At 38.5% G+C, this 27,450-nt stretch overlaps 1 protein-coding gene across 2 annotated transcripts in view; it reads right to left on the minus strand.

The window, feature by feature from the left end:
- The window catches only part of prkd1.L (protein kinase D1 L homeolog), an 88,828-nt gene that overhangs the window by 36,655 nt on the left and 24,723 nt on the right, over positions 1-27,450 (minus strand). For both annotated transcript variants that reach the window (XM_041573339.1, XM_018229061.2), the window contains exon 2: positions 1,698-1,836. In XM_041573339.1, the coding sequence (XP_041429273.1) occupies positions 1,698-1,836 (139 nt within the window). The remainder of the gene's footprint in view (positions 1-1,697; positions 1,837-27,450) is intronic.

The raw sequence follows: 27,450 nt of genomic DNA on the forward strand, positions 1-27,450 counted from the left end.
GTTCATAGCTGTTGTAAACTCGTTTAAAAATATCAGCTGTCAATCAAGTATTGCCTACCCCGCCTCTATGCCTAGGCATAGAGGCGGGGCAAGCAATTACTTTCACTTTCCATTCAGCACTTCCTAGATGTCACCACTCTCCCTACATTACATCCAACTCTCTTAACGATTTAATTGTGTAACCAGTGCATGGGGATGGACATTGGGTCCCTGTCCCCTGGTGCACAAACAAGATTCTGAGATGATACAAGGCTTGTCTTAATAACAGTGTCCACAAAATGGCTCCTTCCTGGTTGCTATAATTATGAATTCCCAGACTGATGGAAACAATATTCAAATAATTTATACAGTGTAATTAAAGTTCATTTTGCTTGACTAACATGATAAAATAGGATTTGGATAATTTTGTTTGGGTGACGGATCCCCTTTAATGGATAAGTAAACCTTTAAAATAAGTGCATGTAAAATTGATGAGTGCTATTCTAAGCCATTTTGTAATGTTTATCATTTATTTTATTTTTATTCCAAGATATTATGGGATACATGTGCTGTTAATATGAATGAATTTTGTTCCAACAGCGCCACCTGCTGGTCAGTTTCTGACCAGTCTGACCACCAAGTAAACAAAGAAGTTGTTAGGAGAAACAAAGAGGCTGCTCTGGTGTTCTTCTGCTTAGGAAAACGATTAGAAACCTTTTTTTTTTCCAAATCTTTCCTAAGCAGAAGAACATCAGAGCAGCCTCTTTCTTTCTCCTGACAACTTCCTTGACTACTTAGTGGTCAGAAACTGTCCAGCAGGTGGCGCTGTTGGAACAAAATTCATTCATATTAATAACAGCACATGTATCCCTTATTATCATGGAATAAAAAGAAAATAAATAATGAATGTAAATGACAAACGTGCTTAGAATAGCACTCTCATCAATTTTACATTCACTTATTTTAAAGGTTTACTTATCCTTTAAAATTTAACAACCGTTTGAACCAATCAGCTCACAATGATAATAAATGCAGGCCGTCTATGGGACCGCATCAACCAGCCAATGTGGTCCTCGCCAGAATGGGATTTTAAAACTGCCCAAATCAATGTCTGCCTGATTTTTGCAGTAGGGCTATACCAAAGTAAACAGCTTTAGAACTATCTCTGTTAGTTTAGGATAGCAACTGCCATATTAGCTTGGTGTGACATCACTTCCTGCCTGAGTCACTCATATCTCTAGGCTTAGATTACAGCAGGGAGGGGAGGAAGGAAAAGGGAGGGGGAGAGGGACAGAAAAGCAAACTGAGCATGCTCAAGCCCTAACCCTAGAGGTTTAAGCTAAAAACAGGAAGTCTGATACAGAAACCCATGTGTACACAATAGAAGGAAAGAAATGCAGTTTCATTTGACAGAGGACTCAGAGCAGCATTACTTTGAGGGTTTACTGGTATATTTATTTAGACATTTCTGATAAAGCTTGCTTAGTTTTAACTTTTTCTTCTCCCTTAAACAATGTAACAGAAGTGTGATTTTTTCCAGGTAAACCAGCAACCTTCTGCTACATTGTTTCTGAAATTAGAACAGGCAGACCAGTCTGTTCTCTGTACCTATTAATATATTCATTTTAATATATTTGAACTCTGCGTAGAATTATTTCTTCCAGTTTTTTTGTAGACATCCCCTTTCGCAAAGTCTAAAAAAGGAAGCCTGCGTTTACCTGAGAGCACCACTTCAATGAGGTCCCCCTCCTGGATATCAGCCTCAGACTTTACCAGCTGCAAGATGTTCTCTGAGTTTGGGTCATGACGGAACAAGAGGATCTTGTCATACATCCCGTAGAAGCCACATTCTGGAAACTGTAAATGACAGAAACAGGAAGATTAGCATTAGGGTGTCTGAATACTCTTGTATGCCACTTTACAATTATACAGACAATAGATATTCTGTTTCTATAAATTAAAGGGGAACTACAGTCTAAAATAGAATAATGTTAGAAATGCTGCATTTTGTATAACTAAACATAAACATGAACTCACTGCACCAGAAGCCTAATTAAACAAATGATTTATGTTTTCAAAGTCGGCCACAGGGGGGTGCCATCTTGTAACTTTGTTAAACATCTTTGCAAGACCAAGACTATGCACATGCTCAGTGTGGTCTGGGCTTCAGTTGGGAGGTTAAGTTTAGGGATTGTTATAAATGATCAAAACAGCACAAGTCAAATAATATCTACCATAGAAGCAGATGCAGCAGCTGCTTTATAGGAAAACTAACAAAGCTGCTCATGTTCTGGGAAGTAAGGTGGGAGCTCCCCCTGCTATTTGAAAGTATGATCAGTTCCCTGCAGAGTAATTAGGGACCGTCTGAAGTTTACTATCCACAGCTGTCAGAGCAAGTAAAACGAAGGGGGAATTTCACTGAATACAGTCAGGTTTATTTTAAAAACTGTACACATTTTTTAATTAGACTATATTGGAGATAGATTTCATTTTCATAAAAATAAGTAAAAATGGGATTTTATTTGTTTGTCTTTACATCCCCTTTAATACTCTTGATAGGACATGTTGTTCCAACCATAAGCAACCAAATAAATTTAAATGGACTCTAAAATGGTTGTGTAATTAAAGGTGCACATTTTTAACATATCTTGTAACCAATCAAAAGGTAGCACTTATCGGTCACCTTTTTAAAAGTAAATATCCTATCGGTTGATATGGCTTACTGCATCTCTGCCATTTATTTTTATTTATTTATTTATGGGAGCAACATTTTATAGAATTGTTGGTTTACCCTTATTTTAACGTGAAACCCATATAAATACTTTTTGTGATTATAATGATGTCAATTTTTGTTTTTAGAGTCCTTCAGGTTAGAGTCATACCTAAATGGATCAATATTTTTTAACATGAGGCAAATAAACGAATGATGTCTTGAAAATAGGTTATGCATTTTCTAGGGATGCACCGAATCCAATATTTTGGATTCGGCCGAACCCCGAATCCTTCTTGAAAGATTTGGCTGAATACCGAACCGAATTTGCATATGCAAATTAGGGATGGGAAGGGGAAAACATTTTTTACTTCCATGTTTTGTGACAAAAAGTCATGCGATTTCCCTCCACGCAACTAATTTGCATATGCATATTAGGATTCGGTTCAGCCGGGCAGAAGGATTCAAAATCCTGGATTCGGTGCATCCCTAGCATTTTCCAAAATGTCATCACTTTCTTTCTACTTTTATGAAGGATGAATGGTTATAGTTTCATTTCAACCACTCTGACTCAACTTCCTTAATTTGCTAATTAAAGAGGAATAATGAACTTGGCATAATGTGTTGATCATAACATAATGTTGATCATAATGTGTTGAAAAGGAGGAGTTCATTATACAGGGTCATGATTCCTTAATTGGTGCATTGGTTCAATGACCTACTTTGCTCCCACATACAAAAATAAACCCACTTCAAAGTCAGGATTTTCACATTTTTTTTAGAAGCAGGTTGTAGGCTCTTCCATCTCCTCAACTCAGAACTGAAGAGAGGAGGCGGAAGAAGGGGGGGCAGGAGACTGAACTCCAAACCTCCCACCTAAAACTGAACAAAAATGCATTTCCAACACAAACAAATAGAAAGATTTCTGAGAGGGCTGAGTTCAATGAGGTCAGCCTTTTCAATAATGGCTTTCTAAGAATTTTAATGGAGAGTTTTTGCTGCATGCTCCACCATGTAGCAGAATGTATAACCTAGCAATAATAGCGCTAAATAATTGGATTGGTAATAAACACTGATAGTATAAAGAATCTGGCAGCAGTTTATATCTGCTTGTATATGTGGGCCTTAAAGGAACAGTTCAGTGTGAAAATAAAAACTGGACTAATAGCCTGTATAAAAAAAATGTTTCTATTATAGTTAGTTAGTTAAAAATTTAATGTATAAAGGCTGGAGTGACTGGAGGTCTAACATAATAGCCAGAACACTGCTTCCTGCTTTTCAGCTCTCTAACTCTGAGTTAGTCAGTGACTTTAAGGGGGGCCACATGGGACATAACTGTTTTGTGAGTTTGCAACTGATCCTTAGCATACAGCTTATGACCCATATGGCCCTCCCCCAAGTCACCGGTTGGTTACTGCCTGGTAACCAATCAGTGGAAACCAAGAGAGCTAAAAAAGCAGGAAGTAGTGTTTTGTTCTGTTATGTTAGACATCCAGTCAATTCAGCCTTTATACATTACATTTTTGCCTAACTATATTAGAAACATTTTTTATTTTGGACAGGCTATCTATTTATGCTGTTTTAATTTTTATACTGAACAATTCCTTTAAGACTAAATGTGGGCAGTATTAGTGATACAGAGCATTCTGTTTTTGTGAAACTCTAATGAAAGGGAAGCAAAGTAGGCGAAAGATTTCTCTCTGTTTGGAATCAAACAATGCTGCATAATCATCTTGATACACACATTCACTAGATTACCCATTGCATCAATTATATGAAACGTTGTATAGTTAACAGTATACAATAACATTTCTCAGCACGGATAGACCCGAGATTCAGAACATTATAAGGAGGAATTGCTGCACTTGGCTAGTGAAAGACAGCACTTGCATATGACAAAGTTCCAAGGACAGTGTGTGTGTGTGTGTGTGTGTATGTGTGTATGCAAAAGTACTTGATAGGCTACCTATCAACACTAAGGGGCCCATTTATCAAAGGTTGAGGTCAGGCTAATGCAATATGATCATGTTTTCCCCTTGATTTGTTGTGATATGTTGATACTTGTCATGTTTTCAGAACTGTATGTCTGATTTTTCTTTTTTCATATTTCTCAAAAACAAAAATATTTTTGGAAATGCCATCTGACTTCTCAAATAGCAGGTGACTCCACATAATGCTGGGATTCAACACAATTACTGCAACTGAAAATTGATTACATTTCTTCGATTAAACTCACTCCAGGTGAAGTCATATGAGAACTTTCTTAAAGGGGTTGTTTATAGAACAATTTTTTTTAAACTTCTTTCAAATGCTTTGGGATGGGAGGGGGAACAAATATGGAAACATCATACGGGGATGGTGAGTGCGTCTAGTTTGTGTGTTGGCCTTGGAGACAAGCAGTTTTCCCAACAGCAATCACTTCAATCTTTAAAGGTAACAGTAACACCAAAAAATGAAAGTGTTTTAAAATGATGAACGTTTGCTACTTGATGAAGTTTGCTACTTGTCTATAAGCCTATAGCAACTGATGAGCAGGTAGCATTTAAATTAGACCTGTCACCTAGACCTAAAAAGCTGTATAATAAAAGTCCTTTTCAAATTAAACATGAAATCCAAATTCTTTTTTTTTATTAAAGCATTCATAGCTGTTGTATATGTTGCTATAATTTATGAATTCCCAGACCAAAGGAAACAAGATTAGAATAATAATTGTGTGATTAAGGTTTACTTTGCTTGATAAATTAGGATTCAGAATAGTTTTTTCGGGTGACAGGTCCCCTTTAACAGTTAGCTGACAACTGATTGCCTGGGCATGAGTTATTATATGTGGGCAAACGTTACATTACTGCGCAAACTGTAATGTAGTATCAATTAATGTATTTTGACTTAGATCTACCTCTGATAGCTAAATAAATAATGCAATGTCGAGGCAGCAAACCTATATATATTTATGAAATTTTGGAATAATTTGCCAATTGTAATTAGAAGACTAAAAGGTGAGAATGACATAAATTATGAAGTATATTTTACTAATCAGTTTGGAGGAAATAAGATAAGTGCATAAATATATGCAGGGAATACAAAGCAGTGAAACTATTGATGCCATGCTAGCAAATGAATGGTTTATAAAGCCTAGTTGTTGGGCAGAATGGGATCCATTGCCTCGCTTTAACAAGGGCTCTTCTTGCAATTAATAACCCCTTGAGCAGTGTCCTCTAGACAGAAAAGGGGTCTCCATGACAGCAAATAGCATCCAATGCGTTGCCATGGATACAAGCACAAGGTATGTTCCAGGCTAAACACTGCTTCATTAAATAAAAAAGGCACATAAATAATTATGCAGTGAAAGCCTTCTTAAATAGGTGGTATTTACAGGCTTCATGCTAAACACAAAGCACTGCTGTAAAACCAAATATAAGGGATTCTAACCATCACAAGAAGGCTTCTAAAGAGTAGGACTTGAAAAGTAACCATGGTAAAGGACCAGAGAAGCTCTGGTGAGACCTTTCTGCACGGAAATGCAGGTGTGGATTCTTCATGGCCCAATAATGCTCAGACTTGCACTTCCGTTAATAACCCATTGTAGTGAGTGGGAACCAAGGGTAAAGCTTTTTAATTGGCTGACATACTGTATGGCGGTCTAAAATATGCCCCATGTGATGCAAGGTGCATAGTAACATCTTGAAAATCCATGACAGCCTGGGTTGTGCCATGTTTGTGTACATAACATCCAGAGAACAAAAGAGTTCTCCATGGCAGTCTAGTCGTGCAAATAATATTTCTGCAATCATTTTATTAATGTAATTCCTTACCATACAAGTGTATTTTTTTAGTTGTAATATTGGTATGTAGGAAGCCATATTTGCCTGGTCATGTGCTTTCAGAAAGAGCCACCACTTCAGGATGGAACTGCTTTCAGACAGGCTATTGTTTCTCCTACTACATGTAACTGAAGGTGGGACCTGGATTTTTACTATAGGGCGCTGTTCTTATATCTACCAGGGAGCTGTTATCTGGTTACCTTCTCATTGTTCTGCTGATGGGGGGGAGGGGTGATTTCACTCCAAATTGTAGTACAGCAGTAAAGAGTGACTGAAGTTTATCAGAGCACAAGTCACATGACTAGGGGCACTTGGGAAACTGACAATATGTCTAGCTCCATGTCAGTTTTCAAAATTAAATATAAAAAGTCTGTTTGCTCTTTTGAAAAATAGATTTCAGTGCAGAAGTCTGCTTGAGCAGCACTATTAACTGATGCATTTAAAAAAAAAAACATGTTTTCCCATGACAGTATCCCTTTACCCTTAATAACAGGGTGCCCAAAGCAAGTCAGAGAATTATATTCAGAAACCAAAAACCAGTTTATGAACCTCCGTAACTGAGGATGATGATTACCCATCCTAAGTACCACTGGGATCTCTTGTTTTGGGTCCCAACCTGTTAAGCATCCTGGCAGACAAAAACTGCAAAACACAGAAACAAAAAAAAGGCAAATTGTTGCAATAAATGTGTTTTGCATTGCAGAACGCAAGTAATCACATTTGTAGCAGATTTTTTTAATTGGTATTAAAATTGTTTAGTAGGGAGCAAAAGGCTATATAAAGGCTATGAACCCAAAAAGAAAGCAGAAATGTATTCTCCAGTCACGACAACTCAAGTGCCCCCAAGAAAAAAACACTTTAACCAGCGACACAGATTCCAAGTATTATTCTAGTGGGAACAAAATTGCTAATTATTTTTATCTGGGAAACATACACAATAGATGCATAGAACTCACAAAACTACAGCCCCCATACAATACTCATACAGCATATAACAAATGACAACCAACATGGCCAACACAAAGCTTATGAACAAATATATTTTTTTTTAAAAATGGGAAAAAAATTCAAACAGGAAATAGCAAAAAAAAAAAAAAAAAAATCAACCAAAAAAATCAGTTTAGAACAGCCACACAACCTAACAAATATATGGTGTCTATACCCTTTAAAGCTGGCCATAAATGCTCAGATTTAGTCAGGCATGTGGGGCGATTCTGAGCACACTCTTCTAGACAAATATATCTGGATCAGATCATATGTCCTACCGATGAACCATTTGGAAGATAAATGAGAGAGAACAATGGACAACAACAAGGCCTCCCCCAAACAAGACACGAGCAGATATATATTCATATTTAATTATAAGTTCTCCTATGGAAACCCTTCTATTGGTAGCTGCCCCAAACAATAGATTTCACCCTCCTCTTCTGCTTTCAAGAAGGTACCTCACCTATACAGGTCCATGATCTGGGAACGTTTCACCAAATTAGAGTAAACTTGATGAACTTAGCAAATGTGTAATCAAATATCCTTTAAATTTAGAAATCGGTGACAACCGTAACATATCATATTACTTAACCTTTGAAGTTCCACACAACCAGATCTCCATTTCTAGGCCTATTGCCCAAATGCAACCAAAGTATTTTTACAGGCCCCCAGCCAACTCCAGTTTTACTTGGTTAGACACTATAAATACTAGTTGTTTAAATGATCTTTTTTGTAGAGAGAAAACACCAATGCTGACACAGTTTTATGTACAAGCAATTATCACATTTAGAAGTCTTTTGCTTTTAATACTAAACTCTGAGAAATTCGTCTTCAGCTATTTCAACTAGCCACACTCCAGTGAAAACATACAATATTGCTTTAACTACACCACATGTTAGCATCTTTAAGAAAACTACAGAACAATAGAAGGACTATGGGAAATATTGAGCCAGCCAAAGACAATCTGAGCCAAGGCAAGATTTAAATGGTAAAAGCAGCCAAACAAAAAACACCATGGGGGTAATCAGATAAATAGGCCAAGAGATTTGGATATTAACAAATATGGCTACTTACACTGCTAGACAAATGAATTGCAACAAACAATAGAGCAGAGCTGTGGAGTCAGAGAGTTGGAAGCAATTTTGGGGATGTGGAGTCGGAGTTGCCAAAAGTGTACCAACTCCGACTCCTAATAACTTTCAATACAAGCACTGAAAATAATCAAATCAGATTTTAAAGCTTCTATAAAGGAGGATATGGCAGAAGCAATTCTGTTTACTTTAGTTAATTTTGGATTGTATTAAACAGCTATTCTACGGCTATATGCCAGGTTCGATTAATATATTAGTTGTTTAAGGTTTTCCAGTTGTTTTTGGATTTTGTAGTTTTACTTTGATTATGGTTTAGAATTACCAAAGGATGTGGTTTATATTTTTGAGCTTTGGCAGTGATAAAATACCTTGTATGCTGTGAACTTCTTTCAATCAACATGGAAAACACATTAGTATATTAAAGGAATAGTAACACCAAAAAATGAAGGATTTTTAACTCATTATACATTGTTATATACTGTTGGGATGCACACCGAATCCAGGATTCGGTTCGGGATTCAGCCAGGTTTCGGCCTTTTTCAGCAGGATTCGGATTCGGGCGAACCAAATCCGAATCCTAATTTGCATATGTAAATTAGAGGTGGGAGGGAAAATCGAGTGACTTTTTGTCACAAAACAAGGAAGTAAAAAATGTTTTCCCCTTCCCACCCCTAATTTGCATATGTAAATTAGGATTCGGTTCAGTACTCGGCCGAATCTTTAGTGAAAGATTCTGAGGTTTGGCCGAATCCAAAATAGTGGATTTGGTGCATCCCTAGTTAGCATGCACTGGTAAAAGTTATGTATTTGCACAGGTTCCATAACAAATAACAGATAAAACGCCATTGTATTGGACAGGGCTTATATGTACTATGTAACCTGTGTCTTTTCCCCTTTTTTCCAGCTTGAATGGCTGCCCCCATGGCAACACAGCAGCTCATTTATATAAACTATTGTAGTTTTTCTAAAGAAAACACGCTAGTTTTACCAGTGCAGTGCAACAGAACATTATATTTTAATTCCTTTGACAGACTTTAATTTCTTGGTGTTATTGTTCATTTAAACACAGAGGAGTTGGAGTTGAAGGATTTATGTACCGACTCCACAGCCCTGCTAAGGAGGAGGCATAATAATGCCACTGTGTGGCAAAGGAACAGCAGCAAATACAATTTTTCGTTGCCCTTAAAGGCACCAATACATGTACCTAGTAGGGATGCATCGAATCCACTATTTTGGATTCGCCGAACCCCCAAATCCTTCACAAAAGATTCGGCTGAATACCGAACCGAATCCTAATTTGCAGATGCAAATTAGGGGTGGGAAAGGCAAAATATTTTTTACTTCCTTGTTTCCCTCACTTCACACCATTTCCCTCCCCACCCCTAATTTGAAAATTAGGATTCGGATTCGGTTTGGCCATGCAGAAGGATTCGGCCGAATCCGAATCCTGCTGAAAAAGGCCGAATCCCGAACCGAATCCTGGATTTGGTGCATCCCTAGTACCAAGCATCATGCCTTAAGGTTGTGAACACATGGGCCAGGTCTGCTCAAAAAATGACACACTGGGTCAAGTAAGGCATAAAAACAAAGATAAAAATAATATACTTATCACTTACTGTCAGATAAATAAAAATGGAAGATTAAAAATTAAATGTATAGCGGCCATTCTGCCTACAAAAACCGTTAGGGCCTTATCCCCAGATGTAAAAGACTGCACAGTGGATTCTTTTCCCTGAAACTCATAGCGCCAGTATCTGCACTGATGGATTTGAATCTGGTTAATCTCAGCTGCTCAAAAGGAGGGGCATCAGAATTCTGAATCTGGATTAACTCAGGGCAATCATTTCATAACCATAAACTCAATCTTCTTTCACTAAACAAAAACACTAGCCCAGCGCTTTAATGATCATCTGTCTTTTATAGTCTGTTTCAACTTCTGATCTCCTTAAAACCTACTGACACTGCCTATATTAATGGTAAGAAAGTCAAAACATCACTTCCTATAGAGATGTATAGAAAACGCTTTTCCTATGGCAGATGGAACACTCCTCAAAACTCTTGATAGCTATAGCTGAGCTATAATTACATACAAGCACATGGAGCTTCAGGTCAATTTAATAGTAAGGTCATTTGAAGTGTTTTGTCTCTTCCCAAGCTTCTTTAAAATGCTGCAAATTTCCCAGTGTGCCATTACTCTTTAGCAAATGTGTTTAGGAGGGCAGACCCATATTCAATTCAGTAGTCTGAGGGGGTTAAAGGAAAAGGAAGTGCTAAACGAGGTAAGCTTTATCAGAAAGGTTTATATAAATACACCAGTAAACCCTCAAAGTAATGCTGCTGAGTCCTCTGTCAAAATAAACACAGCATTTCTTTCCTTCTATTGTGTACACATGGGCTTCTGTATCAGACTTCCTGCTTTCAGCTTTAACCACCAGGATTTGGGCTTGAGCATGCTCAGTTTGCTCCTCTTCCCCTCCCTGCTGTAATCTGTGCTCAGAGCTATGAGCAAGCAGGGAGAGACTCAGGCAGGAAGCGAGGTCACTGCAAGCTAATATGGCAGCTGCTATCCTAAACAAACAGAGACAGTGTCTAGAGTGGTTTATTGTATGGAAAACAATTCTAAGGAATAAAAATGGGGTTCTAGTTTGCACTGTTGTGGCTAAACTATTGGCAATAAACTGCCTTGGTAGGTTTCCTTCTACTTTAAAACTGGACACATGCACAAATATGTTTTTTTTTTCCGTAGAGCTGAGGCAAAACCATCCACAGAATGTTGTGTGCCGTCCACAATAATGGTTTTGGGCAATTTGTCTGAATTGACAGTTCCAAAGTGAACCCACATGTTCCCAGACCCACACTTTCAGTTGTGATCTGACAAGAGGTCCACACAGGCTGGTTCATCAGATCAGATTGTTTACTGAAAACTTAACATTTGGAAGCACATTTATCAAAGGCCGAATTTCAAATTCCTGTGAATTTTTGTTAACTCTAATAAATTTGAATGTACTCGAAATTCGTCTCTGCCATGCTTGGGTGGCAGTGGCGGAACTACCGGGGGAGCAGGGGGTGCAATTGGGCCAGGGCCTACACCCCCTCAGGGCTCCCCGGCAGCTCGCGCACCACTGAAAGTGACCGAAAATTTTGTACCTGGGGGGGTGGGGGGGCAGCTGCACATCCCGCACCCAGGCACGCCCCCCGCTAGTTATGTTACTGTTGGGTGGCATTTGCCACTTTCACTCATTTTATTAACAAAGGAAAATGGAAGCCTTATTTTGGTAAGTAGGCAGTCATTAATTTACTGTCCACTAAAATCCCTATAACATATAAAGAGACTAACCATAAGGCAATGGACACACTTTAGAAAGCAATGATGTGACATAGAGAGCATAGGAAAGCTTCCATGTAATCTTCCCTCATCAGTGCAATGAGTTATAAAGATTATGCACATGTAGGGAAAGGAAGTGAGTAAACAAGAAAATATTAACTGCTGGAACAGATACTTCCATGTACATCCAGCTGCATATCAGCTAATCCTTGGGCACATTAAAGATAACCATAGCATTCCTGCAATTTAATGCAATATATCTAGCAGCTATTGCCTAACCTATTCCAACTAGCAGTAACTAGGGGCTGTTCAGGAATAATAGGAATCCATTGAGAGTCACCAACTATTGTTGGAAGAGTAAAGAATGTTTAAAAAAAAATCAATAATTGCAAAATAAATTGCTGCAGCATTCATCTGCCTTCTACTTTTTCTGAACTACTGATTTTTTTTTGTTTAAACTTTCCTTTAATAAGAAGGTCAAGTAGACTATTTCCTAGCACCGTTAGAGTAGGATGAATGGGTGCAACTGCTGCCCAGATTCTGTGCTGTGAATTCATTATGTAACAAATATTCTGCATTACAGTTGCACGTTGATAGTTAAGGAAGCTCCACCTATAAGCACTTTTCCTGCACTGTGCACTTTAAACATGCCGCTATTTATGTGGCTTTCAACTGACTTTTAAAGTTCTGTAACATCTCCGATTCTTAAGTCATGACAGTTATACTTTGTATAATAAAAGATACAACAGTGTGCAGGACTACAGAGTAACTGGCTCCGCAACAAAATATGGCAAATCTATTTTAAACCACTCTTTTTATTTCTCACTTTCCATCCATGAATTCCTTCCTCAGCTTCTGCATTTCTTAAAATGCAGCACTTTGTTACGGGGTATATTTATATAGTGCAGTCTTCGCGCATCTACGCATGCGCGGTAGAGCGAAAAGCGGAACTTAAACTGCACATGTGTCTGCCCAGGGAAATTTGAAGAAAGAAGAAAATTGCTCCATGGTGCTCACTGGAATAACCCCGACCCCGGCCCGTGCAGTTTTCTGCTGATAGGAGCACCGGCCCGTGGTTTCAGGTAAGTAAATACAATCACTTGGGGGTGCCTAACATTTGGCAAACCCAAGTGCAAAAAGACTTTCCTTCTCCTTTATGGTAAAATGGTTTCAAAATAACACTACATGATTTCAAAAGCTGTGTTCAAAGTAACACTACTACATGATTTCAAAACCTGTTATTCACTGAAGACTAAAGATCCCCATACATGGGCAGATATAAGCTGCCGACAGATTTAGTTGCACCTTATTGGGCAGTGTATTGGGCCCTCGGATAGGCTTAACAAATTGATATCTGACCGACAGTTGGCTAGATGTCAATCAGGCAGGTTTAACCATCGATCCATATACTCCTGATCTGTTTGTTGGACCCTAGGGCTAACAATTGGATCAGCCCAATATCACCCACCTCAAGATGGGCATATTGGGGAGAAATCCACTCATTTGGCGACCTCGCCAAATGAGTGAATCTTTGTATGCATGGCCAGCGTAAAGCAAACGCACAAGGGGGAACACAATGGTCCTTGTGGGAATCACTGAAGCAGTAAGCAAGAGTGAGCAGGTACTATAGCAACAGTATTCAAGTATCAAGCAGAGATCTCTCACCCACTGACACTAGAACTACAGACATGGGGAGGGGGATCAAAGGGATTAGATGGAAGAGAAAAGCATAGGTAAGATATAAAAGATAAAAAAAAAAAAAGAATAGAAGTGCAACATGGTAAGATAAAAATGGGGGTGGGGGTATTTAAAAAAAAAACAAAAAAAACTGTAATGTGTAATAAACTGGGGCCTAAAATGTATGTCTGATAAATGGACGACCTTATGTTGGACAGTGCTGTTGGTGCCTTATACAATACATGTTGATAATAAATCCATAGAAAGGGTATACAGTGGAGAACAGAAGGCTGTAGTACAGGAAACGGTTGCAGGAAAGGACAGAGAGAAAAAGGAACATGCATGTGTTGTAGGATAGGGGAGCGGGGGCTAGAAAATATTAACTAATGTACTGCTGAAACACATCACTGCATGCAGATCAACTACTGACTAACCACAAGTTACTGAGCTACAAGACCAGGGTAGGAGTGAGGAAAAGCCAATAAAGGTAATATAAGACACAAACTACATAATAGAGAGAAATACAAAGCAATAAGGCAGCCAGACAGACATTCTCGTGCCAGCTTGCTGCTCTCCTGTTTGCTACACAAAGTTCAGTCCAAGTTCTAGTGTCAATGTTGTCACACCACACAAAGTATTCAAGTGAAACTCCAAACACAAACTTACAAATCACACTGTGTGTACACCAAACACACTCAAGCTCTTTTTGATGAGGCGGAGGCTTCCTCCAGTGCCGAAGAGGAAACGTCTGAGACAAAACGAAAACTTGCATGGAAGTAACTGCCCAAGGGCCAAAAGAAGCAAGAGAAATAGTTTTGTCACCATTCAAAACACCATTAAACAATGGTATTTGTGGCCCTGTGTCAAGAAAAAAAAAAAAACGACATAACCCAACACTTGTTATGAAAACACAAAGTTTCCGTAATGTAGCATTGCAATGCATGTTATTGTACTACCTGCAACTCTCTTGCTGATGCACTCATGCAGCTACATGTTACTCTACCGCCTGCAGTCTCCTTTTATTTCATAATAGGAAAATGTTTTTAAAAAGTTAATATTAGGAAAGAAATTTAAATTGTTTTAAAAAAAAAAAATGAGTGTATTGTTTGTAGGGTAGGCACTCAAGAAGCAATCCTCCAGGCAGTTGCAGTTTCAAAAGTGTTTATTAAAGTACAAGCATGGAGTACAGCCTTACGCATTTCTACTTAATCATAGGCCCACGCTTATACAGGTATGGGACCTGCTATCCAGAACGCTCGGAACCTGGGGCTTTCCAGATAACAAATCTTTCTGTAATTTGGATCTTTATACTTTTAGTCAACTATAAAATCATGTAAACATTAAAGGCATGGTTCACCTTCAAACAACTAGTTGTTTTCCAATAGATCACCAGAGATAACGACTTTTTCCAATTACTTTCTATTTTCTGTGTCACTGTTTTTCTAATATTGAAGTATAAAGTGTCTTTTTTCACCTTCTAAAGCAGTTCATGGAGGGGGGTCTCCGACCCTGTAATCTGTTCTAAATTGATACATTTAATCAGTGTCAGACCGGGACACCAGGGGCCCACCCAAAAACCTTTGACCAGGGGCCTACCAATTAATCTTAGACCAGGGGCCCACTCTTAGTACTATTATTCGTCCTTTCCTCACTCATCTATTCTCCTTTTCTTTACATACTATAATCTATTATACCGTCTATTTAGCTACTTTGTTCTCATATAAATAGGGAATGGCCATGAAATAGGCCAAATGTTTAGCAGCATGAGGGTCCACTGTCACCTTGGCCCACCGGGACTTTTCCTGGTATCCCTATGGGCCAGTCCGACACTGCATTTAATTGATACATTTCGTATCTTTGTCCCTGCTGAGCAAGATCTCTGGGTTTCATTAAAGACAGCTGTTAGAATTGATACAATAGTTACTAATACTCCAGAGATGCTGCTGAGAAATGTATCAACTCAATGTTGCAAAATTGTAACAGTTTAGAGTCTGCGCCTGAATTACTGAGCTGCCGGACTCAAACACCAGAGACAGGGACATTCAACTTTAAACTTAGATTTTGGAAAAATAGTAAAAAATAAATAATGGAAGGTTATTAAAAAAGTCTTTATTTCTGGAGAACAATCTGAAAACAAATGAACTGGGAAAAAGTGTTTGGAAGGTGAACAACCCCTTTAAATAAACCCAATAGGCTGGTTTTGGTTCCAATAAGGATTAACTATATCTTAGTTTGGGTCAAGAACAAGCTACTGTTTTATTTTTAAAAGTTTGGATTATTTGGATAAAATGGAGTCTATGGGAGACAGCCATTATGTAATTCGGCGCTTTCTGGATAACGGGTTTCCAGATAATGGATCCCGTACCTGCACTTCAATAAACACTTTAACTGCAACTGCCTGGAGGATTGCTTCTTGAGTGCCTACCCTACAAACAATACGATGATATCAACTCCCTCAAGCTGAAGGCTCGGGGCAGAGCATCTGGGCCTCCTCATATACTTGGTTAGTCTGTTCATGATATTAGGAAAAAAATTAGCTGTTAACTCATTAGTTGCCATGGAGTGGCACGCAGAAAAACCTCATGATGAAACACCTGCAAGAGACCTTATTTTAGCACCTACAATCTGCTAACTGATGCACTCATGCAACTTCAATGCATGTTATTACAAACCTTGTAGTCTCCTTGCTGATGCACTCAGCTACAAGTTCTTCTTATGACTTCAACTGGGGCCAGGGAGGGAGGTTGGAGGCAGTGGCAATGGTTTTTAGGCAGGGAGCGGCACAGTCCGACCCTGGGTAGAGCACCCTAGGCATGTGCCTAGGCCTTGTTAGAAATGCAGTATAATACACAAAAGCCACGAATATAATGTAAATTATATCCTTATAAAGGGTGACTAGTGATGTCATCAGTTATAAACGTATTTTTGTAACATGACTCATTAAAACGTGTGTATTATAATAAAGTACCCCTTGTTGGAAAAATATGAGGATATTAGAAGTAACCTCGGAGTTCCATGACCTGTATAATTTCTCTGGTTATGGAACTCCTCAGGGGCTTATAATATCCTTATATTTTACAATAAGGGTTACTTTATTCATTATATTATATACAAAGCTTACTGTACCAGCCTTGAGGTTCAGCAAACCTAGAAGAGTAATAAGAATCCATGCCTGCAAACTTATCCACAGCAGCTCTCCATCTTAAATCATCAAAATATTAAAAAGTGAAGTTGTTTGTCAAAGAAATAAATGCTACAGTGCCGAGCTTTAACCAATTTTGATGCAGAATGCACCGATTTATATCCTGCCATGTAATGCGAATTTGAATTCATCACAAATTAATTGTATCGTATATTTGATATTATATATACTTTATACTGTGAGTTAGCCCCTAAGCTCAAGGGACAAATACATACAAGCTGTTGCATTTCTAGCCAAGCTTTAGTTCTCCTTTAAAACTAGTATATTTCGGCTTTACACTTTAAAGGGGTTGTTCACCTTTCAATTAACTTTTCATAGAATGTAGAGAGTGATATTCTGAGACAACTTGCAATTGGTTTCATTTTCTATTATTTGTACTTTTTGAGTGATTTAGCTTTTTATTCAGCAGATCTCCAGTTTGCAATTTCAGCTTTACAATTGCTAGGGTCCAGATTACCCTAGCAACCATGCATTAATTTGAATAAGAGACTGGAGTATGAATAGGAGAGGGCCTGAATAGAAAGATAAATAATACATTAGTAGCCTTACAGAGCATATGTTTTAGATGGGGTCAGTGACACCTACCTGAAAGTTGAATAGAAGTAAATAATTAAAATGAAGACCAATTGAACAGTTGCTAGAATTCTATAACATACTAAAAGTTAACTTAAAGGTAACCCACCCCTTTAAGAGAGTTAATATGCCAGCAGGTAAGGACAGGTTGCATGCCAACAAAGCAGTGCTATAACGCAAAGAAAAACAGCGGATCCTTTCAAAAATGGGATCAAAGAGCAACTGTCTGTCTGTCTACAATGTGTTCCGCCTACATGTTCTCACCCAAACACCATTATTCCACGCTGATCTGTGCATGGCAGAAATGCTGACTTTATTAACAAACATAGCACGCAAGGCCATGACAATGACACAAACAGTGCTGTCTTCCTATAATGTTACAAAGAAAGCACTAGCCTTTCCTCCTTGTCCCCCTTAATTTTATACACATATAATCTACAGTCTGGTCATTTCCCTATGGGACCAGACTGTAAATTATATCCTTATAAACGGCGCGTTCTGATGTCAGAACTCACCGTTTATAAAAGGGGTCCCCGGCCGCCGAATTTGACGCCGCTGCGTTCAAATTGAAAGCCGCCGAGCCCGAATTGGATGTCAGCGCACCTGATTTGGACACCAACGACCAGAATTGGATGCCGACCCCCCTCCCAACATTTCACCCAATATGTAGATTATAATGCATAATGTACCCTCTACTGAAATCTATAAAGATATTAGAAGTCACCTTCGGCCTCGTGCTTTTATATGGTCAAATAACTCCTCGGTGCCATAAAATCTTTATAAATTACAGTAGGGGGTTCATTATCCACTATATATACAACAGAAACAATACAGAATGGAGCAGGGTTTCAAACTTTTTAATTTACTTCTCAAAAAAAATATTAGCTCTCTTTTGACACTTGAATGGGGAAGTATATTTTCTGATGCATCGGAACTGTTTTTGTTTTATTTTTGGAACCAAAAAAAAAAAACAACAGTTCTGTCCTGCTTTGTGGCAGTCGATTGTAGTATAACAGAGCCACAGAGGAGGAGAGATTAGCCAAGCCTTATTTACATTCAGGGCACTGTTACAGTTAGTGGTTAAGATGCATTTTGACCACAATATATTTTCTCTGGTCACAATGTAGCAATAATAACCCTCCTGCCACCTCTTCCGACGGGAATATTGTGAAAACAGTATTTGTGATTCTTCATACGAGTTTCACCTTGTAAACAAAAAACAAACAAAAAAAAAAGGCAACAATGTTCCCCTTCAGCTTCATTCACTGTGTAATGTAGCCTCTATTCAGCTATGCAACACTAGTCTTGTAGAATATAGTACAGGTATGGCACCTGTTATTCAGAATGCTAGGGGGTTTCTGGATAACAGATCTTTCCGTAATTTGGATCTTCATAACTTAAGTCTACTAGAAAATCATGTAAACATTAAACAAACCCAATAGACTGGTTTTGCTTCCAATAAGGATTAATTATATCTTAGTTTGGATTAAGTACAAGGTACAGGTATGGGACCTGGGGTTTTCCCAGATAACAGATCTTTCCGTAATTTGGATCTCCATACCTTAAAGGACAAGGAAAGACTTTGTGCACTTGTTAGGCACCCCCAAGTGATTGTATTGACTTACCTGAAACACCGGGCAGGTGCTCCTATCAGCAGAAAACTGCACCGGCCTGGGGTTATACCAGTGAGCACTACGGAGCAATCCTTTTCCGTCTACCGCTTTCCTTTGCACGGCTGTGCATGCACCGTAGAACGAAAAGCTGTACTTTAACTAAAAAGTCGGCTATTTCGTTCAACTGCGCATGCACTTACCCCGGAAATTTGAAGAAAGAAGAAGCCGGAAGAAGATCTCTCTGTGGTGCTCACTGGTATAACCCTGGGCCGGTGCAGTTTTCTGCTGATAGGAGCACCGGCCCGGGGTTTCAGGTAAGTAAATACAATCACTTGGGGGTGCCTAACAAGTGCACAAAGGCTTTCCTTCTCCTTTAAGTCTACTAGAAAATCATGTAAACATTAAATAAACCCAATAGGCTGGTTTTGCCTCCAATAAGGATTTATTATATCTTAGTTTGGATCAAGTACAAGGTACTGTTTTATTATAACAGAGAAAGGGGAAATCATTTTTAAAATATTTAATTATATGGATAAAACAGAGTCTATGGGAGGCGGCCATTCCGGAATTCTGAGCTTTCTGGATAACGGGTTTCTGGATAACAGATCCCACACCTGTACTGGCTAAGGAAGACTACGTCGATTTTTAAACCAATACAGCACTCTGCTAAATGAAACACAGTAGACATGGAAGGTATGTAATCTTTGTGACCCACGGGATTACCTGAGGCAGGTTTAGGATAAGAAATTTACCACTAGGCCTGGCTTGGGTGCAGGGTCAGACTTAAATCAAAACCTCTCCCCTTTGGTGAAAGACTATGCCAAGCCTGCAATCATGTCAGCAGAGTGAGTAGTAGAGTTAAGTTGAAAAAGTAGAGAAATTCTCAACATGCCATCATTATAATAAAGTTTTATCCCCATATGTAAAAAAAAGGCACTAAGTTTGCCCAGGAGCAGTAACCCATAGCAACCAATAAGATGTTTGCTTTTAAACAGGTGACCAGTAAATTCTACCTGCTTCTAACTTAGTGCTTTTTATTACATAACCCCCATAGAGTCATACTACCCAGGCAAAGCACTGGAACAGACCTCAGTTACTTGGAAGCAAGCAGGCAGGAGTACTCAGTCACAGAACTGAGCACCAGGGATTTGTCATGACTTGGAATGTTGCGCTCCAAAAGGTATGGGACAAGCAGTTAATGCAGATGAATTTTTAAGCAGCTAATCATTAGCTTAAATGGAAAAGCATAACGTGTCGGATGTAGGAGTGTTCTTCATCATCCCTATACGTACACTACCTACTGTAGCTCAGCAGCCTTAACTACATAGAAAGGCTGGGATTAAGCAATTGGCCTAAAGACTTCTTATTTGTCAGTTGTATATACATTGTGCCAGGTACACACCCACTATGACAATAACGCGGGTAGCACTGTCCTTTAATCATAGTAACTACATCCTTGAGATTAACTTTAGTCATTATTCAGAATTCATTAACCCTTTATACATGCACATACAGGCATAGATTTTATAAAGGTTTTCACACACTAATTAACTAATTAACAGTGGGGAATTCATATATAAAGTGTTTTACATGCAGTGATCCCCATATTTGCAAATGTAAAGGTATTTTCTGGTGAAAATATTGTGCCAATATAGTAAAAGTGGAGTTTTGTCGCCCATGGGTAATTCCGCTCCCTGTGAAAAGCCTTGAAATCACCTTGCCAACCAGATTATGAGAAAATGCTTCCTTGCACATTTTCACACAATTCCATTGGCTAAGAAAAGTTGATTTAAAGAATTCTCTTTATTTTTTTAGATGTTTTGGAAACCACAGGGCATGCAGTTCCAAAATACCAAGTGTGCCATTGTCCTAATGGTGGCCACAGACTGACCTATATGGTAGGAAACTAATTTTAAGATATTTGGTGCGTGTATGGTGGGAGATGAGCCGACCAATATCAGCAGAAGACTTGGAAATCGGTCGGCTCGTTGATCAGGCTGGACGGAAAATTTTGATTGGGCGCCTTAGAAGGCACCAGGACATCGGCCATTGTTAATGCTGAGTCGTCACAAACAGGTAGAATTCTATTGTTTCTATCTGTATATCTGATGATTCAGCTCCACACATGTGTATTGAAATGAACACTCTTTCTTGGAAAGATCTTTTCCAGGAAATATCGTAATTTTAACCTTAAAGGAGAATGACAGGCTTCAGACACTTGGGGTGCCAAATGTTAGGCACCCCCAAGTGATTGTATTGACTTACCTGAAACCCCGGGCTGGTGCTCCTATCAGCAGAAAACTGCACCGGCCCAGGGTTATACCAGTGAGCACCACGGATCGATCTTCTTCCATCTTGCTCTTTACGCCGCGCGGCTGTGCATGCGCAGTGGAACGAAACCCGAACTTTAACTAAAATTCGGCTATTTCGTTCTACTGTGCATGCGTTTGCCCTGGGAAATTTGAGGAAAGAAGAAGCAGGAAGAGGATCGCTCCGTGGTGCTCACTGGTATAACCCCGAGCCAGTGCAGTTTTCTGCTGATAGGAGCACCGGCCTGGGGTTTCAGGTAAGTCAATACAATCACTTGGGTGTGCCTAACATTTGATACCCCCAAGTGTCCAAAAATGAAAAATCTCAATGCCTGCTGAACCGACAGAGTTCCAAGGACTGCATCATCAAACCAATGCGGACCTCAATCCGACAAGATTTTTAAACTTGGCCAATCGACATCTGTCCAATTTTCAGCCAGATTTTGATCAAGGAAGCCCATTGGATATTTGTGATTTTTTAATTATTTAGCTTTTTATTCAGCAGCTCTGCAGTATGCAATTTCAGCAATCTGATTGCTAGCGTCCAAATTCCCCTAGCAACCATGCACTGATTTGAATAAGAGACAGAGCCTGAATAGAAATAGGAGTAATAAAAAGTAGCAATAAAAATACATTTGTAGCTTTACAGAGCGTTTGTTTTTAGATGGGGTCAGTTAAACCCATTTTGAAAGCTGGACACAGTCAGAAGAAGAAGGCAAATCATTCAAAAACTATAAAAATAAATGATGAAGACCAATTGAAAAGTTGCTTAAAAAATGCCCATTCAATAAAATACTGAAAGTTAACTTAAAAGTGAACCACCCTTTTAATCTGTCTGCAGTTGATATCAGCCCGAGTTGCTGTTGCCCAATTGCTGGCTGTGGAACAACAATCGGATCAGCAGGATGTTGCCCCACACGTAAGTGACAAAAATCTGCTTGTATGGAACCCTCGTTGGCTTTATGTAACTGCACAGCTTTGTCTAATAAAACATGCTTGTAACTGCCCCCAAAAACTACTGATATCTTTCAAATAAAGATAAAATGGTTTCTCGAGATATAGCGCTGAATTTTCAGCAAAGCAAACCTCTGGGCCAAAATCTGGCCAATAAAAATCCTATTGGTATTGAGAACCCCATTGGCTCGTTGATGCAGTCCTAGCCCCAATGGCTGAATCCCCATTGTTGTGTCCGATTGTTTGGGATCAGAGCCAGATCCAGATTCACTCATTTGGCAACCTCCCCAAATGAGTGGATCTGGTATTACTGGAACTTTACATTTAGTCAGAGAGGGGTGGAAAAGGTAAAGTAAAAGCAATACATTGCCACTGCCAGATAACAGCGAGGGGTATTATTGGATAAACATTCTAACCCCCAGTTCATGCTGTAAAGGAAAAAAGTAATTCCTAAAACCTTAAAAATGTCTGGAAAAAACTACATGTTCCCTTTAAACTAATACACACACACATATATATATATATATATAGGACCTTTTATCCAAAATGCTCGGGACCTGGGGCTTTCCAGATAATGGATCTTTCTGTAATGTGGATCTTCATACCTTAAGTCTACTAGAAAACCATGTAAACATTAAATAAACCCAATAGGCTGGTTTTATAAAGATCATTAAGGATTAATTATATCTTAGTTTGCAACATGTACAAGGTACTGTTTTATTATTACAGAGAAAAAGGAAATCATTTTTAGAAATTTGCATTATTTGGATAAAATGGAGTCTATGGGAGACGGCCTTTGCGCAATTTGGAGCTTCCTGGATAAAGGATCCCATACCTGTATGTGTGTGTATGTGTATATATATATATATGTGTATATATGTGTGTATGTATATGTGTATATATATATATATATATATATATATATATATATATATATATATATATAAATAAAGCAGGAATCCAACACAATAGAGAAGCTTAGTACCAAGGTCATTGTCAACAGAGAAATACACTTAGTTTGTTTTTCTACCCATAATGCACATAGGCAGCAAAACCCTGAACTAACAATTCACCCATTATTCTACTGTGAAGACAAATATTTAAAAATGAAAAAAAAGGAAGGAATTGAAGTGTCATAAATGTTTTTTTTTCTTCCTTCTAACAGTATGACAAATAAATGTGAGTTTATTAAATGCAGTCGTATGTATGCTTTGCCTAAAGAACAGGAACATAACCTATTTGGTGCAATGCAGAGAAAAATTAACACTTTCTGTATCTATCAGTATGAACAGAAGAGATCACACATGTCATTTGCCCCCAATTGGCTTGAAGTTGCATTTTATACTTCTACAGAGATGCAGGTAGCACAAAACGAAAAAACAAAAAGCAATTCCATTCAAGTGAATGGGGGGGGCTATTTAAAGTATTTTGCCACCTGCCCATTGAAATGGAAAACAACCCAGAGGCAAAACCCTTCTGAATCCCCCAATGTGCTTAGTTCAGTCCATGTAAGATGGAGTTGTTTTTAACCATATTACAGGTATGGGAGCCCTTACCCGGAAATCTGTTATCCAGAAAGCTCCAAATTACGGAAAAGCTGTCTCCCATAGACAGCATTTTATGCATATAATCCAAATGTTTAAAAATGTAGATTGTACTTGATCCCAACTAAGATATAATTAGTCCTTATTGGAAGCAAAACCAGCCTATTCGGTTTATTTTATGTTTACATGATTTCCTAGTAAACTGTATGAAGATCCAAATTACGGAAAGATCCATTATCTGGAAAACCTAAGGTCCTGAGCATTCTGGATAACAGGTCCCATACATGTATTACCAACTCATTGCTATATCAAATATTAGGGGAACAAATTCTATAAAAATGGGTATGTGCCACATATTTGTCATTGTAGCCAGTGAACAGAGTAACAAAATCCCTTGGAGTGTAAAAGATGTTGCAGATGGTGCTGGCAATGAAAACGTGTGGCTGGTATGCACTTCGTTAAATGGCAGGCACACCTGAGTTGTGCTGGGTGATTCACTAAATGGTGAGACGCTCCCTGTTATTCAGGCAGGTTGGTCACTGATTAGTGACCTCAGTCTCACACCACCCAAGAGAGGCATGGCAGGACAATACACATATGTGTAGCTACATGTACCTTTGCCTGGCTACATCCGGCCATATCCCAGCCATACCACCTAACATTTCGGAAACAGAAAGAATGACAAAAAGATTTGCCACGCATAGCATAGCAAATTTTTGACCACGCCCATTTTTGTGGCCACACCCTTAATTACCATGACCACTTTACCTAATTTGGCAGGTTATGAAAGTTGGAACACATTTCTGTGGTTTTTATGTGCTATTTCAGTTTTGCTATTGAAGGAGAATTGCCCTTTAAGCTGCAAGTCACAGTTCCCCAAGAGACCTGCTTATCTTAAATTGTTACAAAAGTATCCAAGTACACCTGGTGGCTGTTCTGGGCTTTCTTCCAAAAGCCAGTTAAGTTAGAAATGTTGTATCTTTTTTCTGGCTGTTCGGTGCAGGAGATAAAGGCAAAGTCAGGACATTTCAGTAACAAGCCGGGACTGCGGATTGAGCTGTCAAAATCGGAACTGTCCGCTCAAAACGGGACAGTTAGGAGGTATGGCTCATCCCAAATAAAAGGAATAGTGAACTAGTCCAGATATTGGGCACCTATGATTCTGAATGCGTACCTGATGGAATACAATTCAGGCAATTCAATGGGAGGACATCACATGGCTATATCTGCACACTCTGCTTTTGATGTGCTTGTTTTATTCTTCCCAGACTTCTGCAGCCTCAGTTTTCTCTGCTCCTACTTTTATACTGTGTACTATGTCCTGCAACTCTTTCTGCTACTTGCTATCATATAAGTAACTCCAGCTTTACACTACCACCAATTCTGCAGTGTCCTTCTCCACTTACTCATGTAGAAGTATATCATCATGTGCAAAGACTAAGAGGCGTGGTTCACATTTACGTTAACTTTTAGTATATTATAGAATGGCCAATTTTAAGCAAACTTTTCAACTGGTCTTCATTATTTATTTTTAATAGTTTTTTTTATTCTTCTTCTGACTCTTTCCAGCTTTCAAATGGGGGTCACTGACCCCATCTAAAAACGTGCAAATGCATTGTTATTGCTGCTTTGTATTATGTGTCTTTCTATTCAGGCCCTCTCCTTTTAATATTCCAGTCTCTTATTCAAATCAATGCATGGTTGCTAGGATAATTTGGACCCTAGCAGCTAGATTGCTGAAATTGCAAACCGGAGATCTGCTGAATAAAAAGCTAAATAACTCAAAAAACTAGGGATGCACCAAATCCAGGATTCGGTTCAGGATTCGGCCTTTTTCAGCAGGATTCGGATTTAGCCGAATTCTTCTGGCCGGCTGAACCGAATCCTAATTTGCATATGCAAATTAGAGGCAGGGAGGGAAATCACATGACTTTTTGTCACAAAACAAGGAAGTAAAAAATGTTTCCCCCTTCCAACCCCTAATTTGCATATGCATATTTGGATTCATATTCGATTCGGTATTCAGACAAATCTTTCACAAAGGATTCGGGGGTTCGGCCGAATCCAAAATAGTGGATTCAGTGCATCCCTAGAAAATGACAGAAATTATAAAAAGTGAAAACCAACTGCAGATTGTCTTAGAATATCACTCTCTACATCATAATAAAAGTTAACTCAAAGGCGAACCCCTTTAATTTAATGAGATGTTTTCGTTACATGCAAACACTGAGTGCCCAAAAGTGTGCCTGCAATATAACCTAATTTTTACTTTGTAATGCAAGCTGTACGCCAATGGGTCTGCACACAAGCCCACAGAGGCATTATTGATATATCACACATAGCTCAATGTTCCTATATCCTGCAAGTCTCTGGCAGCGATACCCATTACACGTTGGCAAAACCGTTTCTCCCTATTATCCTATTTAAACAAATATTTTTGTAATTCCTCAGAAAAAAAGATATTAACTTGTACTTGATCGCAGTTAAACTAAAATGAATGCATGCTACTAGAAAATTATCCTATTGGGTTAATATTTACAATGTTTTAAGGTAAGGTTTCCCTATTAGACGGAAACCCCTTTTTTTAAAAAAAAAAAAATATATATATATATACTGGGACAGTTCAGATCCTCCTATCTGTAATTTTTTACATATAATGTACAATAGACAGTTTGTGGTCCAAATTATAAATGCTATATTACATATAATGGGTGACACACTGCACTTAAAACAACGACATGAGACAGAAGGGGAGTGTATAAAACGATTTATGAATCAAAGTCATCAGACATCTGAAATTAATCATTTACCATGTATTGGCTAGATATTAGGGATGCACTAAATCCAGGATTCGGTTCAGTATTGTGCCTTTTTCAGCAGGATTTGGATTTGAGCGAATCCTAGTGCCTGGCCGAACAAAATCCAAATCCTTAAAGGAACAGGAGCACTAAAAAATGTTATGTAAAAAATGCCTTCTATCCCCCTTCAATAACACATCTGGCCTTGAGAAAGTTACTGATCTAATGAAATAAAATTCCTCTCCCAGTTGTAGCACAGGTATGGGATCTGTTACCTGGAAACCCGTTATCCAGAAAGCTCCTTGCTTTCCCCCACAGACTTCCTTTTATACAAATAATTCAATTTTTAAATTAACTTCGGTTTGTCGGCGAGCAGGTGGCAGGAGTGTGCACGTAAGAGTTGGTTTAGTGCTTGTCACCCCTCTGCCTTTTTAAACACAGTACAGGTATGGGACCTGTTATCCAGAATGCTCTGGACCTGGGGTTTTCCAGATCATGGATCTTTCTGTAATTTGGATTTCCATACCTTAAGTCTACCAGAAAATTATTTAAACATTAAATAAACTCATAAGGCTTGTTTTGCTTTAAATAAGGATTAATTATATCTTGTTTTAGATCAAGTACAAACTACTGTCCTTATTGGAAGCAAAACCAGTCTATTGGGTTTATATTAAATAAACTCATAAGGCTTGTTTTGCTTTCAATAAGGATTAATTATATCTTGTTTTAGATCAAGTACAAACTGCGGTTTTATTATTACAGAGAAAAAGGCAATCATTTTTTAAAATTCAACTTAATTTCCATTTTTGGTCTTACATGGCATCTGTAGATGTATCTGAAGACTGTGATGTGCCTGTTTGTGCTATT

The sequence above is a fragment of the Xenopus laevis genome, chromosome 8L (assembly GCF_017654675.1).
Source record: "Xenopus laevis strain J_2021 chromosome 8L, Xenopus_laevis_v10.1, whole genome shotgun sequence".
NCBI classification, from domain to species: Eukaryota; Metazoa; Chordata; class Amphibia; order Anura; family Pipidae; genus Xenopus; species Xenopus laevis.